The 23,075-nt window shown below is 25.9% G+C and overlaps 2 protein-coding genes across 5 annotated transcripts; both read left to right on the top strand.

The window, feature by feature from the left end:
• The first annotated feature begins 645 nt into the window (after positions 1 to 645).
• On the top strand, positions 646 to 12,746 carry LOC114125892 (sodium-independent sulfate anion transporter-like). 3 transcript variants are annotated; one of them, XM_027989700.2, is made up of 12 exons: positions 646 to 810; positions 3,033 to 3,149; positions 3,914 to 4,161; positions 4,568 to 4,984; positions 6,031 to 6,238; positions 7,601 to 7,753; positions 8,205 to 8,366; positions 8,458 to 8,598; positions 9,961 to 10,106; positions 10,228 to 10,392; positions 12,138 to 12,298; positions 12,378 to 12,746. In XM_027989700.2, exons 2-12 carry the CDS (start codon positions 3,044 to 3,046, stop codon positions 12,436 to 12,438), a joined length of 1,968 nt encoding a protein of 655 aa, XP_027845501.2. In that variant the 5' UTR covers positions 646 to 810; positions 3,033 to 3,043; the 3' UTR covers positions 12,439 to 12,746. The 3 variants fall into 3 exon arrangements, with proteins under 3 accessions (XP_027845501.2, XP_050055447.1, XP_027845500.2); XM_050199490.1 differs by lacking the exon at positions 4,568 to 4,984; XM_027989699.2 differs by lacking the exon at positions 646 to 810 and having other exon boundaries at positions 2,788 to 3,149.
• An 879-nt stretch (positions 12,747 to 13,625) lies between these two features.
• LOC114125881 (uncharacterized) lies at positions 13,626 to 19,362 on the top strand. 2 transcript variants are annotated; one of them, XM_027989683.2, is made up of 4 exons: positions 13,626 to 13,740; positions 17,419 to 17,468; positions 17,534 to 17,657; positions 18,606 to 19,362. In XM_027989683.2, exons 1-4 carry the CDS (start codon positions 13,729 to 13,731, stop codon positions 18,813 to 18,815), a joined length of 396 nt encoding a protein of 131 aa, XP_027845484.2. In that variant the 5' UTR covers positions 13,626 to 13,728; the 3' UTR covers positions 18,816 to 19,362. The 2 variants fall into 2 exon arrangements, with proteins under 2 accessions (XP_027845484.2, XP_050055448.1); XM_050199491.1 differs by lacking the exon at positions 13,626 to 13,740 and adding an exon at positions 16,512 to 16,720.
• Positions 19,363 to 23,075: the final 3,713 nt, after the last annotated feature.

Below are 23,075 nucleotides of genomic sequence, written 5' to 3'. Positions count from 1 at the left end.
AATATATTTATAATTAATAAATATTTCCAGAAATATATATATATATATATATATATTATATGTGTAAAAAATGTATAGGTGGTAATCGACGCACATTATTAGTAGATGTTTATATAAATTTCCATATTGTACATACATGATCAATGCAGTTGTCAGTGTTCGTTTATACTGTTGGTGCATCGAAAAACAAAAATACCAAATCGCTGTCGTGCTTGACATATTATAATAAATAATCAATTTAACCGTCTCGTCGCTAAACACAATCTGCGTGTAATTGATAAGTGAAAGCGCCAATATCGACTAATCAAATGTATCGTATTTTTTACTCTTATTTGTGTAATTAAGACTTCACACACATGATGATCATCTAAATTACAGGTTTGACTGTAAAACTCGGCGTTATGTAACGATAGTATATTATAATGAGCGGGCTTAAAAATCATTGTCCCAAATATTATTTTAATCAAACTAATTAAAAATCTGTACGTTAACCACATCATTCATTTGAATTGCCCATATTAATAAATAAGCCCCATTTTGACTTATTGATCTTTATTTTTATTAATTTATTAAGACAAAGAATTCGCTTCGTGATGCCAATTGATTACTGTATTGTGTAATTATTTTGTTTTCCAATAATGGCGGTTACATTGAAACGGTTAGTTCACACTATTGTGGCACATGCTTAGTTATAGTTAGAAGTGACATTCATTATCAATGGTCGTCGTTTACAAATTCGGATAATCAACAGGTCTACACGTTAAAAAATACAGAGAATCAGTATACATCATAATTATTGTACAGTTATAAGTGAGTATTATTTATTATTTCGTTATATTATAATAACACACCTATCATAGTAGTAATAATTATGCGTTTCTATCAGTCATCATATAGGTGTTTAATATTTATATATAGTATACTGGATGATCCAATTAACGTAAGACATTCATTGTTTTAAAAAATTTAAATGTTTTTGAAATTATTTTTTTTTATTATTAGGTAATTCAAGTTTTCAAAAACATAAGTTTCCTCACAAAAAAAATACATACATTTTTTAAAATGGTAATTTATGAGTTATAAATATTTAAAATTTAGATGAGCGTAGTGGAGTGATATATGGCGGTAGCCCGCAAAATGCTGGTCCACTACCTAAAATACTTTATTCTACAATAAAGATATGGACGAAATTTTATTTTTATAGATTTTATAAATTGAAACACTTCAAATAATATTTTGCTCCAAAATATGAAATTAAATATGTATGTCATCATACCAAAGGATAAAATGATAACGATAAAAATAGTAAAAAAATATTGTTTTGTAACGATTTAAAATATATGTAAAATAAATATTTTTAAAGACTTGAGTGTCTTTTTAAATAATAAATGACTTACGTCAAATGAACCACCCCGTTGAATTTTTCAGAAATAAACTAAATATGTCGTTAATTATGGAAAACACCGTAGGCTATAATATTACATATAAGTAGGTAGATATAATTAATAATTATAATATTATAAAAATTAATACTTTCAATAGGTACTAAAAATATTTGATTTTTGTCATTTAAATCTAGCACAACACTGATCGTTAGGTACAGTTCAAGTTTTCGAGTTATTTTATTTCGTTTGATAGATTTTGTCCATATTTTTTCGTTATTTTATTTTTTTATTATTAATATTTTTCGACAATAATAATTAAGAATCATTGTAATAAATAATAGCCTTAGTTTTTAAAAACAAAAAACTAGTTTATGATTAATTCAATAATCGTCATTGATTTATGCATAGTAAAAATGTTAAAATATAAAGTTATCAAGTACTTATTAGTTATGCTAAATGCTAATAATATATAAATAAATTAAATACACTTATATTCGTACATATTTAAATACCTAATTAGATTTGTTTCGTAATAGAATCAACATTTTATAAAATATACACACGCATACATTAATGTCGGAATTATGAGATGTTGCTCGAATTACGTTTTATCACGATACGAAATATATTATTATCGCGGCGAATGAGATATCAGCCGTGTTAAATGTAAAAGTATAGCTGTATGATATTATAATTTCCAATTGTAATACAGAGAATCAATTTGTGCTTTAATTTTTTGTCGTATAATATAATAATTTTAGATTAAAACGTAAACCTACGTGACATACGAAATATAAATCTAACTAATTTTATCATTTTCTACAATATCAATATACTACAATAAGATTCGGGCGTACTTACATACGTATACATATCTAATATATAAATTATATAATTGAGAAATATTTTAGTACTAGTTTCATTATCGTATGAGTAATTTTAAATCGGACAAACGACGATAATAAACATTAAGACATCTAACGTTTTGTAAACATCATTATACTGCATGTTTCTACATTATATTATGATAAATACTAAACAGTAGTACACTCGTGCACAGTAGATAGGTAAGTACGCGTCTAAACAAATCAAACATGATGCCAGAAAAAAAACCGACGCGATTATTTAGATAATAATTTCGTTAATAAGACTGTTGTGCCAAATAAGATATCGGCTCGTCACAATCGCTACGACTTTCGAACGAAATTATCGAACGTCTTTCGAAATAAATCCTTGAAAGTTCACTTTTAAAACTACCTAATTTTCTCTACTTATATTGACACAGTTTTTTTTTCAAAATGTTTATGCTCGTATTTTTTGTTTTTTATACTCAGCGTTATAATTTATAGGTAACCTACTACCTATAGTATAGAGGTACCCTAAACCGTCGAATTCAAACTCAACAATCTCTTATAAACTAGTCACCTAACCGCTTGTGATAGTTTTACTATTGATTCATAATACATTAATACCTAATAAAAAGATTAACGTTTTTATTACGTTAAACTGTAATTATTTGTTCTTATTTAAATATTTGTGTCTACTCAACAATTTCTCGTGTATTTATATGGTCTCATTTTCAAACGTTTTTATCACTGTTTTACAATAGGGTTTAACTGTATGTTATTCTATATTATGTGCTTATAGTTTGTAAATAAATGGACAATCCGAAGTATGAACATGACAATGGTTCACAACAAAATTCAACTATTAACAATGGCAATTTACAGTTAAATTATGGCACAGGAAACAATGATGTTATCTGTAAGTATCACATAAAATACTAAGCTATTTAAATCTAAAATTAACTGCAATTTTCGAAAATTGATTTTAACTAGATATACTAGTCACTATATTAGTAAATTCAGTTAGTTCTAACTAAATTAATATTTAATAATATCATTTAAGATACTAGAATAGGTCGAGGAGAAATCGATTTGACTTCAATATATCATTTGTTAGGTGCATAAATTAATTTATCTAAAAATGTAAAATGAAGTTTTTTTTATTTTGAAGATATTATAAGTTTAACATAGATGAAGTAGTATGAATATAGGCAATATAGCTATTAAAGAAATCTATAGTCTCTACATCGTTGGTATTAAGCACGTGCAGTCACGTAGTAGCTCAGTAATGGTCTCAGTTATCTATTTTATCTCTAGCCTTTAATAAGCACCACCACATAATAGACACCTAGTTAATATTTTGTCTAATATTAATAATTTGCACCTAATTATATCTTGAAATCGTAATTTTTCAAAATAACTAGAATATACGGTTTAAATACAATTTGCAGATTATAGAATTCTAAATAATCTTAACTTTATATGCATAATTATAAATATAAGCCTTTATAGTACATTTATTATATTATAAATATTATATTTATTTATTTTAGTATATTTATATGTACTTATAATTTTATTGAAATCTACTGTTTTTATTGTATTTAAGTGGTGTGCAACGTCCAAGAAAAAAATTATTCTAACAACTGATTTATAGTTTAAAGGAATTTTTCTTTTTCTTAGTGGCAGTGGATGATGCGGAATTGTCAAAAATTACTTCTAATCAGAATAAAATATTTATCCAACATACCAAAGGCACTTTTCTAAAGAATCCAACCAATTTTACCAAAAGAAAACTATTTATATTGCAATGGATTTTCATTTACTCGAGTGAAGACTTTCTTGGCGATCTCTTAGCCGGCATTACGATCGGCTTAACTGTAATACCTCAATCAATGGCATTGGCCAGCATAGTCGGAATACCAGCTCAGGTACATAAGAGTTAGGTCTACCGCAATATTACATTTTATATAGAGATAATTGGGTGAAATTTAATGTTTACAACAAATCAATAAATTATCAAATCATAATTTTTAAAATGTACTAAATATTTACACCTTACTACACTTGTATTACTTCATTTATAGAGTAAAATCATTAAAAAAATTTATACATTTGTAAATTATTCATTATTTTACGTAGATAACATAACTTTCGATACATAAATAGAAAAAAATAAACATTAAAATAAATAGAAAATGTTGTAATAATCATGATTATTTATATTTTATCGTAACGATATTTAACTGTAAATATAATTCGTGATCCATCACATAGGTACTCACTACTCTGTATCTTTTTATATTTAAATGTATCAAAAGAAAAATTATTTTCCAGTATGGTCTTTATAGTTCATTTGTGGGAACATTTATTTACTTACTGTTTGGCACAAGTAAAGTAGTCCCGATGGGACCCACCGCCATTGTGGCGCTTTTGATTAACAACACGATCGGGACCCGAGGACCGGCGTACGCGACGTTGTTATGCTTCTTGACGGGTGTCATCCAGACGCTGATGAGCTTCGCGGGTTTGGGGATCATCGTCAATTTTATATCAGTTCCGGTGTGCTCGGGGTTCACGTCTGCCGCAGCCATTCTTGTCATTACTTCCCAACTGAAAGACCTGATCGGCGTCAAGGGTGGCGGTGGAAACCTGTTGAAAATGTGCAGAACCGTATTGGAGCACATCAGTAATATTAGCATAGGAGACACAATCATGGGGTTTGCGTGCATAGGGACGGTGATGCTTTTAAAGGTATACGATATTATATAATAAAATAATATATCGTAGAAATTAAAGTAACATTTAATTGCATACGAATTAAATATTACGTTTTATTATAAGTAATTGAAAACAAGGACTGTCGGCGGCGATTAATAGCTGGTTTAAGTATCCTACTGTATCGATGAGCATATTATATCGTTTAAGTTTCAAAGAGCTTTACACATATATATGAACACTTGTTACACCTATAGGCTATATACTTGTTTGTTATAATGATAATATTATTAATGAAATTTAATTTGAATTTATCAAAAGTAATTAATAATATTAAAGTAAACATATTTATTTTATCGTCTACATTTATATGTCTACATTTAAATTATATATTAATTCTAAATAATCACGATAACGCTATTTTTAGTAAACAATTATTTAAACGCAGTAGGTAATAGAAAATATTATTATCTATAAATTATGTATAATACTATTGATTATACCTATATAAACACACACATATATATACATATATATAAGTAAACTCAATAAATTATTATCTATAAGCACTTAAAGTTATATGTAGTTTATCACATACATTTTTATAGATCATCAACGCCCATTATGCATGATTTCGAAAATGTTAGTAATTATATCTGAACAAAGTATTTAAATCATATAGTAATATACCCACTAAAACAATTTATCTTCTTCATTTTAGACATACTAAAACGGACCATGTAAATCTTTTGCCGTTTCTATTTCCCTCCCCATTGTTTTTGTCTAGTGTCATGCTTGTACTGAGTATATCATTTAATTTTGTTTGCTGAACCTTACAGGTTACTGTTACCATGAATAATTTAGCACACCTACAGGCTACAAATGAACTTTAAGTTGCACTTGCAGGGAAAATATGTTTAATATGTATAACCTCTGGTATTGTACACTACTAATAGTAGTTCTAATGATAACATCTCCTTCGTTGTGGGAATATACAGCTTATTAAAATATTAAGAATGTTTTTCAAACTGCAATTGTATTATAGATGTATATTAATGAATAATTATATATTTTTTAACAAGGCATTTAGTACTACGCGGATAGGTCCAAAAGAAGAAGAACTACAAACTGCATGGCAAAAAAATGTAAACAAGCTCATCTGGGCGATCGGTGCATTTAGAAATTCATTTGTAGTAATCGTATGTAGTATTATCTGTTATTGTTGTGTACATAAGACAAACCACGATATCACATCTGATTGGGCACCACCAATCCCTTTCAAAGTCATAGGTATGTAAATTATTAATCTGTGCTTTATACATATTATAATATAATAAATAAAATTAAACGTAGATAGGTACGTACATTGTATTAAAAATACTTAAAATATTATAAAATCACAACAATTGGCGGACAATATAATGTATGAGTACCTATCAATTATTATATATTTTCAATAATCTCATCAATTCAAAAGCTATTTGGAAAATAATTTTTGATTGGGGAATGAATTGTTTTTAAGAGTTACTTGATAGTTGCTACACAATGTATATAAAGTTTTGTAAGTAAATTTTAGGCCAGTCAAATTTAACAAAAAATGTCAATAATATAAATTTCGAAATTAGACCCTCAAATCACCGGTTGCAAATGAATGGCAATTATGCGTTTTGAATACGTTTTAACAAATTCATTTATATTTTTTTGTGAAACACAAACAAATAATAACTCATTTATTCATACCAGTAAACAATCATTGTTATTCACTTATTAGTTGAAAGAGTAGGTAGCTACTAAAAAAACTCAAAACAATAATATGTAATTAAATATTAATATACCATATTTTACCACGTAGTAATGTATAGTGTAACATTTTATACTGAACATTTATTTATTTTTAAAATAAACACAAAGATATTGAGTAGGTATATAATTGAAGTTTTAGATTCTGAACGGAATAATGAATGTATTGATTCTATAATGATATGTTGTTTTTTATGTATGTCTGTGTACACCATAACTTTCGAAATAATGCTTCAATTTCAAAAATAAGTTAATGATTACATTTTTTCTTAAAACTCATATTTTTTTAATTAATATCCAAAATTTTTAAAAAAAACTCCAATTTTTTAGTTTTTTTTTTATAAAATTACGGCCAAATCTGATATCGAAGATGTGGATAAACATTTTATCTAATATCAGACCTATACTTAGGCAATTAAATCATTTTAAACAATTTTCAGTAATTAATTCCGAATTTAAATCTAATTTGAGATTTTTCATATGTATGCTCACCAGCTTCTATTTAGTGTTTATAATTGTAAATAGTATAAATCATAATACAATTAGTTTAAATACTCAATCAAATTATTATTGTATCCATTAAAAGTTATTTTATTGAATCTATAAGTAGGTACTATATACCAAACTATAGATTTTTCTAATTCTATCGAAGTCTATTAAAATTAGAACATATATTTATTTCAAGATAATTTACATTTTATCGATTGTATATACAGTATAATAAAGTTTATACTTAAAAATCATTTTATACATCATACTTGATTTTAAAATATGAGTACTATAGTGGTTAAATTATAATTATTAGGTACCTACCTATTCTAATTTTTAAGTCGTTCCTGTGAATTTTTCAAGGAAAAATACCCTATGGATTGCCTCATTTCCAGTGGCCAGAGTTTAGCAATTCTAACGAAAGTTTCTTGGACATTATTTTATTCATGGGCTCAGGCATTATTGTGATACCGCTCATATCGTTACTTGAAAACATATCACTCTGCAGAACTTTTGGTAAGTAATTGCTATATACATTTATTGTACTACTTTACTAGCTATTTAAAAGTAAATTTTTTATGTGTGAAAAATAACTTATTTAAATACTACATTAAAGTTAACAGATATTAATTTTGAAAGTTGTCTAATCGTAAAGGGAGGCATCAACCTGAAATTTCCAATTTTAGTTTAAAATAATTATGAGTTATATAATGCTGTATCTTTCCAACTGGTCCGATCTTGGCCCAACTATTAACAATACATTTTTAAGGATAACTACACATTGTAATAAAAGCATACATAATTAACTTGAGAAGAGAAACCGTGGTATAAGATTATGTGTTACATTTATTATGATATTTTACACAATTTTATGGTGAATTTTTAATAACGCATTTCCAACCTAATTTTGTTAGAATATATTTTACAAATTTTCCGAATGTAAACTAAATTAACGGGCATATTTTAGCGGAAGGTAAGCCAATAGACACAGATCAAGAGCTATTGGCAATTGGAATGGCGAACATTGGCAATTCGTTCTTTCAAGGTTTTGCCGGATCTGGAGCCATCGCTAGAGGAGCGCTTAACTATTCGAGTGGCGTACGCACGCCCCTCGGAGGACTGTACACGGGTAAATTTTTTTTTTATGAACAATTTATGTAGGATATGTTGTTACATCACCACTTGTTTGCCAAAAAATTGTAATGCAATTTAAAGTTTAGGACTTACTGTTATGGCGGCATTGTTGTTTTTGACACCATATTTCTATTACATCCCGAAGACCTCACTAGCAGCCGTTATAATCGCTGCCTCATTCATGATGGTTGATGTCAAGATGGTCAAATACGTTTACAATTCAAAAAGTACGTATATAATGTAAATTTTACTTTTGGTAAATACGTGAGGATTATTTATAGGCATTTCAAAAGAACAATTAAAAAAGTTTTCCAAAATATAATATATTAATTAATATTACGCCAATATGTGTATTTAAATCTGAGGAAAAAATTTTAAAGAAATAGTCTTCAGAAAAAAATCTTCAAAAAAATTGTACTTAATAATATGAAAAAGTATAAAGCGTAGCCACATATTTACTTATTGGTATTTACATATTTTTACATTATAATAGTCAGTAACCACGCAGTACAATAATACATGTATTTAGTATAGGTAATACTAGTAATAGTTAATAAGTTTATTTTATTTAACAATAATACTGGCAGTACCTACAGTAATTTCTAAATTAAACTAATATTATTTAAACTAATGGTAGCGGTCATGAACAGGTATTAGAATAGGTATACCTATTGACAATAAAACTGAATAGGTACCTATGTGTACACACACTAAAAATATATTAAATACCGTGTTTTTAACACGGGTGAATTTAATACATGTGTATATCCATGACTCATGTATTATATTTTTATATAATCAAAATATTTAGATATATGTGTATAAAATAATCTTACACTATATTAAGTCCCAATAATTAATAATCAGTATAATATTATTTTGAAAATGTTTTACCTTCCAACATATCTTTTATTGTAAAAGTGTTTTATTTTAGTCAAATGTATGAGTATTCAAGCATTTATAGCCTTATATGCAGATAAAGGTCTTATAATTCGTTCTTGGGTAAGAACACATATACCCGACAGTTCGTTACACGTGTAACAAACTCTAATTAAAACTTATACTTAAATAACGCATATAAAATAATCTGTAAGTGATATTTAGATTTAAGTAATAGATACTGATATTGAAATCTTAAAAATATTCTTGATTCATCAGTCATCTTTATCATTATGATTGTAAAATTCCTACTTCAAGATAATTGGTCATAGTTAGTAAACTTAAAAAAAAAAAATGTAACGCTTACCATTCATTTTGTGCAAAAACAACGTCACACCAATACACCATGATTCAAATTCAGTGCTTTAATTAATTCTTGCAGTATTATAAAAATTAAGAAATGAAAACTATTACAAACTTGAGAATATGATTTTTAAGTCTATTTAAAAATTTAAAAAATCGGATTGTGAAGAAATTCATTGTTAAATAGAAAATGGAGGTGAGCATGTTTGGTAAATCAACCTATGACATTGTAGGGTACTACGTCATCTAAAACCGAAAAATATCACGATATTTTAACATATTATTATTATGATTATTAACATCAATAATAAATAACATCACAATTAATGAATTAACGCCATTCGCAGAAAAAGATTTGGTGCTCATGTTGATCACGTTTTTCTCATGCTTGTTTCTTCCATTGGAATACGGCGTGCTCATCGGCATCGTTGCAAACGTCGGGTTCATAATGTGCAGTGCTGCCAAACCCAAAATATCTATCCAAGTTCAAAAGGTTAGATCCGTTGTCGACGTCAAAATTAAAAAATAACATAATATCATAATATTAATTATTTATAATACATCAATCGTAGTAATTTAAACTAGTGAACTTGTTATTTTTATTTTTTTCATAGAATTGCGATGGAATTAAATACCTGTTGCTAACACCCGACAGATATTTGATATTCCCTTCGATGGAATACGTACGACAAACGATAACCAAACACGGCCTCGCTCTTGGAATCCCAGTTGTCATCGACGGTTCCAGTATATTCGAGGCAGATTTCACAACGGCAAATGTACGTACCACTTACCAAGCGATAGACGGATGCGAGGGGTATACGACGTGGAGTTCGTTACTGTATACCCCGGCATTTTTTTTTCAGAAATGTATAAAAGATAAATTATACTAATCGTTATGACTTTTTGTCTTGGTGCACTAAAAACGCATAAATAAATAGGAATAAAGACGCGAAGTGGTTTATCGAGAGAAACCGCAAAATAATGGGGAAGAGACGGCAGTGTATCATTTTTAATCTAAACATTTTGTAAAGCATTCGTGTACTCTAGAATTTCAAACTCTTAAATAACGTTCAATGGGGGGTGTGGTGGAGTGCTATCCGTACAATTCACAGCGCTTCAAGTCACTGCGGTTTATTCATTCATTATATCACACAGTACTCGTGTACCTTAAAACTAATTCTATTGAATTGATGCAGAAAAGCTTCTCATCTACGTTGAATGTAATTCATCCATGTATGACGTATTTTAAATTTATTAAGACATTCAAAAAAAGTAAAGTTTTTAAACGACAAAATCCTTGTCGAACAATATTATATTATATTACATAATCGAACATTCCACTGTTGTAACAATAAAATACAAGGACTTTGATGAAAGATTGCAAAAAGTTTGTGATGATTATAAAAATATATAAATAAAACATTACTTTGGAAGCATAGCTCATTATTTTCAGTTAAATATTTAATTATTTAGTATTTATGTAGGTAAAATAATTTATTTTTATTTTTTTTGACAATATAATAGAAATAATATAAAATATGCATAAACTAATATATTATATATATATTTTTTATTATTCATTTATAATCGAACTTAATGAACAATTTAACTTTTAATAAACAATACATTGTTTTATGTAAACAAATATTATGCATAAATTAATTAATTTTACTTTAAATAATTAATAGAATAATAAATTAAAATAAATTAATAAACAATTACCTACGTGCGATAAATTGAATCTATGGTGAATTGTACAAGTGGTAAATTGTTGTCGGTGCCTGTCTGGTGAGAAAACGTGCCAATTCTGCGCATCACTATATATGATATCCCGACATAGTCAAACCGATTTTGATGGCAAGATGTCGAGTGGGAATGCGCAAGAAAACTGATTTTCGTCATGCAGATGACTGTTTTCTCGCCAGACAGAGTAGTATTCACACGGTGAGTATTGTTTGCGATCGGGAGGCGGCGTTCAGAATATCCTAAAAAATATGTTCCCTCACGTCTATTCTACTGTTATATACTTAAAAATATCACGGCACCCGTCATGTGCAACTTTACAATATAGAATATATTTTAGAAATATTCTTTGGTTGTTATTAGTTTAAAATAAATTATAATTTATTATATGTGTAATGATTAAAATAGTAAACGAATTTAAATATTGAGGTTGAATTTTAAAACAAATTTTCACGAATATTATTTTTTTACCTATTCACACGGTTGTCGTTTTTTTATATTTTTCGTTATCTATGTACAGATTAGTCTATCAAGTCTCGAATAGATTATCCAAATTGATAGCCCAATATTGTAGTGTGTATATAATTTTGAATAAAAAATGTTCAATATTTTTTTTGTTATACTCAATGAAAAATAGTAATAATTTCAGTGTGAGAGTTCTGAATTATTTCATCTATTTCTTACCCACTACACAATTATGATAACTAATTACCTACCTACTGAAAGTGAAATATAACTTTGGCAATATTAAACTTTATAATTTTTTTATGAATTACAGGTATTTTCCATGATGTCACTGGACTTTTCAAAAAAAGGTCAATATCTGTATTTGTATAATCTAAAGCCCAGCGTAGCTAGTGTCTTTAAAGGAATAAAAAACTGTAATATTTATTTGTGTGCAAATAAAGACGAGTTAAACGAACTGCTAAGAAATCATTTGTAAGTTTTTCAACTTTTTATAAAACACCAGTGCTTAGCGATGTTTTATTTAATTGAAATATTTACTATTATTTTTAAGCGGACCATCACAAATTCAAGAACAATATCAAAACGAAACAATTTGGACATCAAAAATGTAAACTTAAATTGAATGATCTCTAAATAAAATACAATATATTCAAATCGGCTTAAGTAAAAATATGTGTTCGATAATTTAAGATTTAGATATTTTGATTACAACCCGAGTGGGATGTAATTATTTGATCAAGATATGATATCATGTACATATATAATACGCCGTGTTCTAGCACGTAAAATAAAACTTATAAACCTACATTTTATTAAATTATATAAAAGAGCATAGATTTATGTACAAATTGTTATCAAGTTGTGTTTCTTGTTATTGTGTGTTTTATATTAATAAATATAGATCGGTATTGTTATAATATTTTATTGGGCTTGTTATTGGCACTATTATTATCCTCATAAAAAATTCTACAATAATTTTTACTCAAATTGAAAACTTATTATTTGCATATTCAAAAAATATAAGAATATTAATGAAATAATGAATTACCCATTTGGTAAATAAAATTCTATTTATTTAGTTCCTTGAAAAAACTTAAAATTTGAAAATTCAACCACAACTTTTTTTAATTAAATAATTTTAGGTACTTGTGAACAAATATTCGTAATATTTCTTTTATTTAAAAAAGCTTTTTGTTTCTTAATATCTTGTAGACCTCAGCTATCTCATTTTTTAAAATAATTATACGCCAGGTATGGTTTCCCTATAACGTTAACCACAACAAAAAATATGTTCCCACGGCGTTTTATATAGACAATTTAACAGCACCTCTGTCGTGAACCCATTCAAAAATTATTATAATTCATAGTAATATGAATACCTATTCTTGTCTATACACAATTTTTATTGTATATTACAGATTTTATTATTCACATTTTATTTTACGCTCTTTATTAGAACAACAATATTAAACTATTTCTAACTTAACTGGTGGTTTGGTTGACGTATATTGTATGCACTAGTTGAGGGTTGCTGTTTTCCTACCTCCTCTACCCCACTACAAACACACAACCTAGTTTCAGATACCTTTTAAAAATATATGTGCAATTGTTTTCAATTTCACTTTTATAATTTTATCAATAGTAAAATTTTAAACATTTAATGGTTAATCGAAAATTATAGCATTAAATAATTTCTATGAATTGTCAATATAATATTAATAATATACGCCTAGACACCTAGTTATCATAACAAACATTTAAAATAAACAAATAGTATTATAAATTAAATATGATACATTATAGATATTATGTGTATCTATTTTGAATTCAGTAACTCACCAAATTTAAATTTTTAATTTAAAGAAGAACATACGGAGATCGGTACTTGAAAATATACCGTGATGAAAAGTGATGTAAGTATATTGGGTTTAACTTTTATATGGCCTTTAAAAATGCAAGATAATCCCTGATATAATACTTACGGATCCATAAATATTTTATTTATAGTCATAAGCCCCTTGAGTGACACAGGAGTATATGGCTATCGAAGGTAAAACTGGTCATTCGTAAAATATGTTTCTATCCAGTAGACATCACAGTTTGGTCATAGCCCATTCGCTCCCATTTTCGTAAACGGCTCCCGTTTTACAAAAAGATCAATTTCCAAACGGCTCCCGTCAAAAAAGATTTTATGAACAGGTAAATTTTCAAACGGCTCCGGTTTTTTACATCACAAGTTCATTTTCATTTTATACAGACATAAAACTGTCTCAAAAGAGATAAGGTTAATATTTGTTGGTGTAAACTAGTAAATTATAAAACTTATGGTACAGAAAAATCATATATTGTGAATTTTTTATTAAAATAATATTAAATTTTAGTGTTAAAAAAAAAAATCATACATTAGGCATCTAATTTAGGCATAATTTTTTTTATATAATCCATACGTGTTATTTCACTAGATGAAAATTATTTACTCCTAATGAACTCTAGTTCTTTTAATAATTTAAATGAACTGACTTGACTGAGCTTTAATTTAATTTTTTTTTTTTCTACGGGAGCCGTTTAGGTATTCACCTGTTTGTTAGACCTTTTTTGATGGGAGCCGTTTGGAAATAAGCAAAAAATAGACAGGAGCCGTTTGAGATCCAACGCACAGTTTAGGACAGGGATGAGCAACTCAAAGTTACTGTATATAGAAGACCAATTTTTAAAACTTAAAAATACAATGTAGGTACCAGAAAACATAGAAAATAAAACAGGTCGTTGAAAAACATTAAAATTTACTATCACTATTTTTTTTTATATTTTCAACTTATTTAAATGTGAATTTTGAAGATGTATAATTGCTGAAGAAGATAATTTAGCGAAATTGCCTTCTATTTCTATAATTACAACTCCTACCTTCGGTTGGGTGATTTTTTTCCTTTCATTGTATACCTATTATATTATACATAAGTAGTTCCAAACATGGATAAAATTTTTAGTGAAATAAAATTTCGTAGAAATTCATATTTTTCAACAGGTATTAATATTTTATTATTGTCGTCGAATTTACGGTTTTTTTATTGAACATTTTTAAAGCACTATAAAATTCGAAAATAATAATATCAATGCCATCGCCATTAGCCAGCGTGGCCACGATTAAACTGATAAAATATAATAAATACCTATTATAGCTATAATACCTCTTTAAGTAAATATATATTTAGACATTTAATAATTTAGCAACAGTTCAATACTATTAAGATAAGAATTAATATCTATATATTTTTACAAAAAACATAATAAAAATTAAATTAAATACGGATAAACGTTAAAATGTTATTTAAGTTATTTTCAAGTGTAGTACAGCCGTACAGGCCATATAAAAAAGGTACGTGGATACGTGGTTATCCCTGAAGTTGTTCATCCCTGATATAGGTAAGTAAATTACAAATAATAATAATAATACGAGTACCAGTGTATAAATTCAAAAAGTCTAGTATATGACTCTGGTATCTATATAACTGCCTTTCCTCACCATTACTAAGAGCTTTTGATTTAATAAGACCTATGCAGAACTTCCGAAGTCTACTCCGTCAATGGCTAGGTAGTGTGATACAATATGTGACCAACCGTCGAAATTGTCCTATTGGATTATTATTCGTGGAGTTACAGTATTCATACCTACTATAAAATAATATTGTTTTGTACAACGATAAATTTGCAATGATTTTACAGATAAGGTTATTATTAATATCGGTTATTGCGTGTTTATGTTCAAAGACGTCGTACTCGAAATTCAAATGTGTTGTCTCCGTCTAACTAACTCATACCATATGTTATTATCAAAATATACATTCAGTAGTTCCAATTTTATGTGTTTAGCTTAAATATTAGTGTGAATGACCTATTATCAAAGCTAAAGGTAATACAATTGTTTGTGTCCTCTACTCCTCTCGTCGGTATTTTATGGAATTTTAATTGTTAAGCAAGTTTTATGATTATGTAAAATATTATAATAGACGAAAATCCACCTAATTCACTTAAAAATTTAAATGTAAAATAACGACGAGAGAACAAAGAAAATGTTTTAAAATGTTTTTTTTTTTTTTTTGAAAAAATGTCTTCTTTTTTTTCTCATTTCATTCTAATATTCTAAACACACAAAATTACAACTGTTAAATTTATATTATGGTAATGTATGCGTTAGTAAGACGAATACAACACACGAGGATACGACGTCTTCTAACGTGTAGTCTATAACAAATTGAAAGCTGTTAAGATAAAATATGGGAAAATATTTATTTTAGGAAGTTGTAACTCACCTTTAGTTTGTGTTTCCACCTTTTCGGGTCTTATGCTAAATATTTTTTAAATAAATAATGATTGTGATTTTTCGTGTCCACCTTTATGAATTATTTAAAAAAAATTTAAAAATAGCATTTACAATTGAATGTCTCAATAAAAACATTATCTATATTATTGGGTGTCGATTTTTACTAAACATACAGCAGTTATTACCTGGACGTGAAAAAAAAATATATTAAATTTACAACGACTCCAAGACAAGTGTGATGGTGAAAATTTTAAATTATCTAAACTTAAAAGGAAATAACGAAATTTCGACAAAACTAAAACAAAAATCTTATGTTTAATAATGCATTATTAACACTTGTAGGCTATAGCTGTACAAGAAAAGAAAATCAGTTTTTCGTCATCATTAATTTAATTTTTAAATTAATAATGAAATTGATGTGTGGTTTTGCAAGTTGTATATAATGGCAATATATTAAGCTGAAAACCTAACGTAGTGAAATTCGAATCAATGACGCTTCAACTTTGCTCCTATAGGACCTATTATTGTCTAATACATTATAGACAGTGACTGCTTCTGGAGAAATGTTGAAGGTACCTTATATCCATAAAAATCATTAAATACGAATACCATCTTTGAAATATGTCTTTAAGACCTTAACCGACATTTTTATAACAATATACCTACCTTGGTCACATATTTGGGAGTTTTTGACACATGTACATTTTTTCGGTAAATTGCCCAAGTATAGTTTTAAATTAAATGTTGACGCAGCAGCAAGATTCAAATATTCCACAATACATTTGAAAAAACTAAAGAGTAAATTAGTACTAAAGTGATGAGTAATGACCCTGATTCAAAGCGTCATAATATTCTCCATCAGCTGACCACTATTTTTATCAACATATTATCCTATCCTGCGTTATCACCATGAAGTAATCACTGATTACTAAGCATATGATTTTCATTATCGTGTAGGTACCTATATTTATTTTTTAAGTCGAAGTATCGAACTCTCTTGTAGCTGTTGTCTTGTTGCTCGTGAACGTGGGTAATTTTATTAATACGTATTAAACATGTCTAAACATGTATTAAACTGACTGTCTAATTCCGACTAATTTGCTTGTACAAAAATAAAAATGTTCTCTCCAGCTTAGAAAACTCAACTTAAAAAAATCACCCCGTTCACGTGCCTTTTAGACAAGAACAAAAAATAAAAAAGGATTTATCATTTAAAATTCTCTAACAAATACTTAAAACAGTTTCGATTTATTCGATTTCTTATACCTAGTTCACATCAAAAGAAATTGAAATGGCTGCCGATACTCTACGTGTTTTAAGGTAAAATATTAAAATAGCATTATATGCCTACTTGAATATCTGTATAATATAATTATGATGTTTAGGAAAAGATCATTAGAAGAATATGATGACGATTATAAACCTTTGTCAAAACGAATGCACAGTATGTACTTGAAAGATGGTCCACTTGCTGGCGAAAACCATTTGGCAGTCACAAATGCCTATGGTGTAAGTAATTTTATTTTTATTTGAATTACTTTTAATGGAAATCTATATTTGTGTATGGAATAATTATTAACTTTAAACATAATTATATTATCAATTGATTGTTATTTAAATTTATCACTACTATATAATTTTATATTACTTAATAACCGATACTTACATTTTATTGTAATTTATGGTTTTACAAAGAATATTTCAAGGTTAATGTGAAAGAATGGTCATTAACCATGAGTATAATATCAATATATTTTTGTTTACTTGTAATTATTTATATAATTATTTATTATTTTTCATTAGATAATTAATTACACTATATTTTCATATGTATATAATGACATAATAACTATATTTTATTTAAGTAGATGATATGATTAAAAGTAAATGGTTTTAATTTTTTTATAATATTTTAAAGTAAAAATTCTTTTTGAATACATAGTTATAATTTTCCATATTTTTATGGTAAAATAACAATATTTAGCATAATTTTACTTAACTTAATATCTCTAACAAAAGCATTTAGAACTATTAAGTATGGTTTCTTAAGAAAAACATTTTTCATAATATATCAATATAGAACAATTTAAGTAAAATAATACCTACTGTTATTTTATTCTTCGAAAATTCTGATTTTTATTTTTATTAAATATTAAAGTTTTAAGTATAAAATTAAAAATCATAATAAATATTTAACACAGGATTGATATTAAATAATAAGTACAGTGAAGCATTCATCAAGTATTTGGTTAAATCTGACTTCCATTGGATTTCTAAGCAAAATAAATTTACTATATATAGCTCTTAACACCAAAATATAAGTTTCACAAATATATTTATTTATATTATGTTTTGTAACAAATATTAAATGTTTCAGATGATAATTAATAATTTTAAGCAATAGCTAATTTTTGTCTTGTAAATATAATTTCAATATCTTTAAAAATTAATTTATAGAATGCATCTACATCAACACAATATAGCCAGCAAACGGCCACTGATTATAGTCATCCAGATGTAAATAATCAACAAAACAATAGAGTTGAAGAACCGGAAAATTTACAATATGATCCAGATCTGACTTCTGATCAAAATCCTTACTATTACGAAAGCAACAGATTATTATTTGACCTTCATGTTGAAAGGGTTCATCGTCATGGTCAATAATAATTTAAATTTAAATATTACATAATAAATATTTATTTTCCCCTAAAATTAAAATATTTACCAACTATAGTCCCTCGTGGTATAACATCATATTATATCTTTAACTTAGTGTTCATCTCTTTATGTTAATTTTTTATCAACTAGTAATGAAAATGTTATATTTATAAGAATATGTTGACATCATGTTTCCTATTTTAGCCATTTGTAGGCATAAAAATAAACATTTTAGCTTTAAGTAACCACAGATGGATTATTTTGTTAAGAATATTATTTAAATTTTTAATTATGAAATAACTTTAGATATTTAAGTAAATTTAATTACAGCAATTTACTTAGAAACTAAGTTAACTACAATTTATTTTGTTTATTTTAAATATTAATTTATTTCAGGGGCCAATTCAAAATAATTTATGTCATTGTTGTGTGATTCATTAATATTAAGTTAGTATTTGCTTATTTTTGTTGCTCATTTTTACTTGTATTTAGCTATTATAATATATTTTGTGTGTGTGTGTGTGTGTGTGTGTGTGTGTGTGTGTGTGTGTGTGTGTGTGTATCTTATTACCCATAAATTGTTTTAAAAGTTATATAAAATATAAATTCATAAAAACCAACCATGTTTAACAAATACCAGTTTAATACCAGTTTATTACTATATTATTGTGTATTATTTATTTTTAATTTGTTCCTTATAACTATTTGGATTACATCAAATTTTTAACTTATTAATTTCCATGTATGTAATATAAATAAAATTAATAGGAACTTAAGTATTATGTATTTACACGTTTTTCATAATTACTATTATTATATGTAATAAAACAACGACAAAAACAATCGAACATTTAAATTAAATATTTTCATTAAATACACATTTTGTAAGTTATATATACCTTTAATAGAATATTGTACCAATTTAAAAACTTATCATAAACATTTATTTCAATATTGTAATTACTGAGTGAAATTTATTATTAGTGCTTATCTTTCATTTTGTATGTACCTATTTAAAAAAAATATAAAATAAAAAACTCTTTAAAGCCTGTTAAATGGCTCAAATTATTAACATTGATACTATTATATTTTATTAATATTATTGAACATAAACCAATTGATTTTAGAATATAGTACAAAGAAATAAACTGTACAATTATATTTTATTTTTAGAGATTTAGCTTCAATGCTATAAAATAAAAAAATACTTAAAAAATTATGTTTTAATTTTAGTTCCTAAATACTATTAATTTATAATTTTAAATATTTTTGTTCCAATATTGAATAGAATTAAATTGTAATAAGGTAACTAATAAATTGGTTACTAAATTATTCCATAAAAGCCATTTTTACAATTTAAGAAGGAAATATTGAAATGGGTTTTTTATGTATTAAACCAGGAGTCACCAAATGGCAGGCCTATGGATGAAATTTTTGTGGTCTGTAGGTATGAAATTAATTTTTAAATTATTTGTTTTTTGATGGTAAGTTAGATGAGGTTTTCATTAATTTTTGTTAGATTTTTTTTTTAATCTACCTTTATTTTCTGCGGATAAACGAATGCATTACGTTTTCATAGCATATAAAAACTTCACAAATTTCCAAAAATATAAATTGGTGATTCCTGGATTGGATATACTGTACAATAGTTTTTTTGTAAAATTTGTATGAACCAATCTTAATTTTAAAGTCATGAAAATTATGCTGTTTTAAATAATAATCATATATTAATACATTACTTATGATAATAGTAAAAATGTATGTAAATTCTATTTAGTTGTCTAGTTGTTCTATTGATTACAAAATTACAATTGAAATATTATGTTATAAGTTTAAGTAAGTTCATATAGTTTGAAATGTGAATTAAATATTTAATATTTCATAATATTTTGTTATCTCTTGGTTGTGACGACTGTTGAAATGTGTATACAATATATTTATTTATTATTAGTCATTTGATAATTATTATTATATAATATGGAGCACATTTTAATGTTACCTAATAAAATAAAATAGAATAAGTAATGTTGTATACAATTTGAAAATTAAAATATGATTCTGGACAAAAATAAAATAATCTTAGATTATAATTATTAATATGAATGATTGATTGATATAGAACATAAACTTAATGGTTACCTTTAGGCTTTAAGTTATAAAAATGCTTTATTTCTGATATTATTTTCTAATTATTGAACAGGTTAAGGAATAATATCAAAACAATGAAAAATTAATATAAAACGGTTTAACAGAAATTAAAAAATGAATACAACAATAAAGTAATCAAATGAATTTTGAAAACCATGGTCATAGATCAAGAATATTAACCCATAAGATAAATTGGGTAATCGTTTTCACATACCTAATATTATTCATAAAATAATAAAAAAAAATATTGTAATAAACTGATGTTTTTTATGTAACTAAAAAATTGTAGGTCATAGGAATTGAATACAAATAAGACACAATTCATCATAGAATAATTGACCTTTTTCATTATGGGTAGTTAAGTACCTAATGCATAAGTTATATAGGTTATGGTAAGTAATGTGATAATAATGATTTTAATTCTAAAAGTTTATACATGAAATAGTTTTTCTTAAGTCTAAGCTTGTTCATATTTTCCATAAAATAAAAGTACTTGTATATAGTTAGTTTTATTTTATTATAATTTATTATGTATAGGTAGTCGTATTGTATAGATAGTTTGTATATCATAATTCAAAATTGAGTAGATGTTAAAATTAGGAAAAATGTAAATATTTATATTTAATACCTATGTAAGAGAATAGATACATTTATGTTAATTTTAGGTATCTTTTCTCAAATTTGATTTAAAAATATTTTTATTAACTTTCAATAGGTACTAAAAAATATTATTTAACATAATTTTAAATAATTATAAAATATTTTTACTAATTTTATTTTGTTATTTAAAATACTTGCATTGCAAGTTAAACTACTTATTTGAAATTTGATTTTTATAAAAATTAAAAAATATATATTTTAATCCGAATACGAAATTAAAAAAACAAGTACCATCTAAAATTATAAAAAGATAAAAATAAAAATAACAATAAATATATATCTTTCGAAAAATATTATGTAATGAGTAATTTATGGTGAAATATATTTTTCAAGATAATGAGTATAATAGTAAGTTAGGTAGGTACTAGTTACTATTGTCTATTACTAAGTATGCCTGTATAATAAAAATTATATACCTGTCCTATCATTAAAATCATTTTGACTTTTGTCATCGGCAATAGAAGAATCTAACATTCTAACATCTAACCGTTAATAATATAAGGTCTATAGTTATGTTGTTTATAATATAATATATAGTAGGTAGTATATAGGTAGATACTTATTAGTTATTAAGTATTAACTCAGCACTTTTGTAGTTTTATTTACATTGTTTTCACATAACTTTTATTATTTAATCGAAGGAATAAACATGATTGTGATTACTGACTACTGTAAGTATACCTACCTAATATTAAAAAGTTTATAGAAATAATGAAATCACAAACTTAGTGTTTATTCCTTCAATTGAACAATATAAGTTTTGTGTAAACAATGTAAACATAAGTATATACTGAGTTGGTAAGTCGTAAGTAGGTACATTAGTAATATTATATATATTATATAGACTTCATTCAAACAGCATCTTTTACTCTCGTACTATGTTGTTTATATCTTGGTAAGAACTAAGTCGTATGACAAAATAAACTTTACATTTTAGGTATTTATGAATATAAAGGTACTTTGAAAATGCACATATGTCATATAAACATTTATTGAACTTGAAAGTTTTAGGTCAACTCAAATCGATTTTGTCAAAAACTTATTTTGCGTATGTTCCCGGTTTTGGGTAATTATTTCCATTTCTTCTAATTATTTGGAAATGTATTTGTAAACTTTTACATATTGAATGCGGTCTAAATCTAATTTACTAGGTACCAAAAATCTCTCTTGTAGTTGAATATTAGAGCATTTTTTGAACAATAAAGTGTCCTCGTACAAAAAACTTTTTAATTTTTATCTCCGTTCAGAATCAAAAAAAAAGTTTTTTCAAGCACTTGAATTAATATTCAGTGCCTGCGCCTTACAAGCTACAGTACGCATTTTAATGGGCATGGTTACTAAACAGTAAATTAAATTTATTTTTAAATTTTCTATTTTATCATTAAATATTATTGAATATTTTATTATTTAAATGAATAATCAAATTCACAAAATAGGTGAAATTTAACCGTAGTAGCC

Source organism: Aphis gossypii, chromosome 2 (genome assembly GCF_020184175.1).
Source record: "Aphis gossypii isolate Hap1 chromosome 2, ASM2018417v2, whole genome shotgun sequence".
Classification (NCBI taxonomy): domain Eukaryota; kingdom Metazoa; phylum Arthropoda; class Insecta; order Hemiptera; family Aphididae; genus Aphis; species Aphis gossypii.
Note: the sequence above shows the minus strand (reverse complement) of the source record. Positions and strands in the feature narration are given on the sequence as shown.

Bases quoted from the DNA above. Each gene is read 5' to 3' on its own strand.
- LOC114125892 (XM_027989700.2), top strand. From the start codon at position 3,044: ATGGACAATCCGAAGTATGAACATGACAATGGTTCACAACAAAATTCA. The intron at 3,150-3,913 runs GTAAGTATCACA...TCTTTTTCTTAG, and splicing joins AGGAAACAATGATGTTATCT to TGGCAGTGGATGATGCGGAA. The intron at 12,299-12,377 runs GTAAGTTTTTCA...ATTATTTTTAAG, and splicing joins GAACTGCTAAGAAATCATTT to CGGACCATCACAAATTCAAG.
- LOC114125881 (XM_027989683.2), top strand. The intron at 17,469-17,533 runs GTAAAATATTAA...TATGATGTTTAG, and splicing joins GATACTCTACGTGTTTTAAG to GAAAAGATCATTAGAAGAAT. The intron at 17,658-18,605 runs GTAAGTAATTTT...ATTAATTTATAG, and splicing joins CAGTCACAAATGCCTATGGT to AATGCATCTACATCAACACA.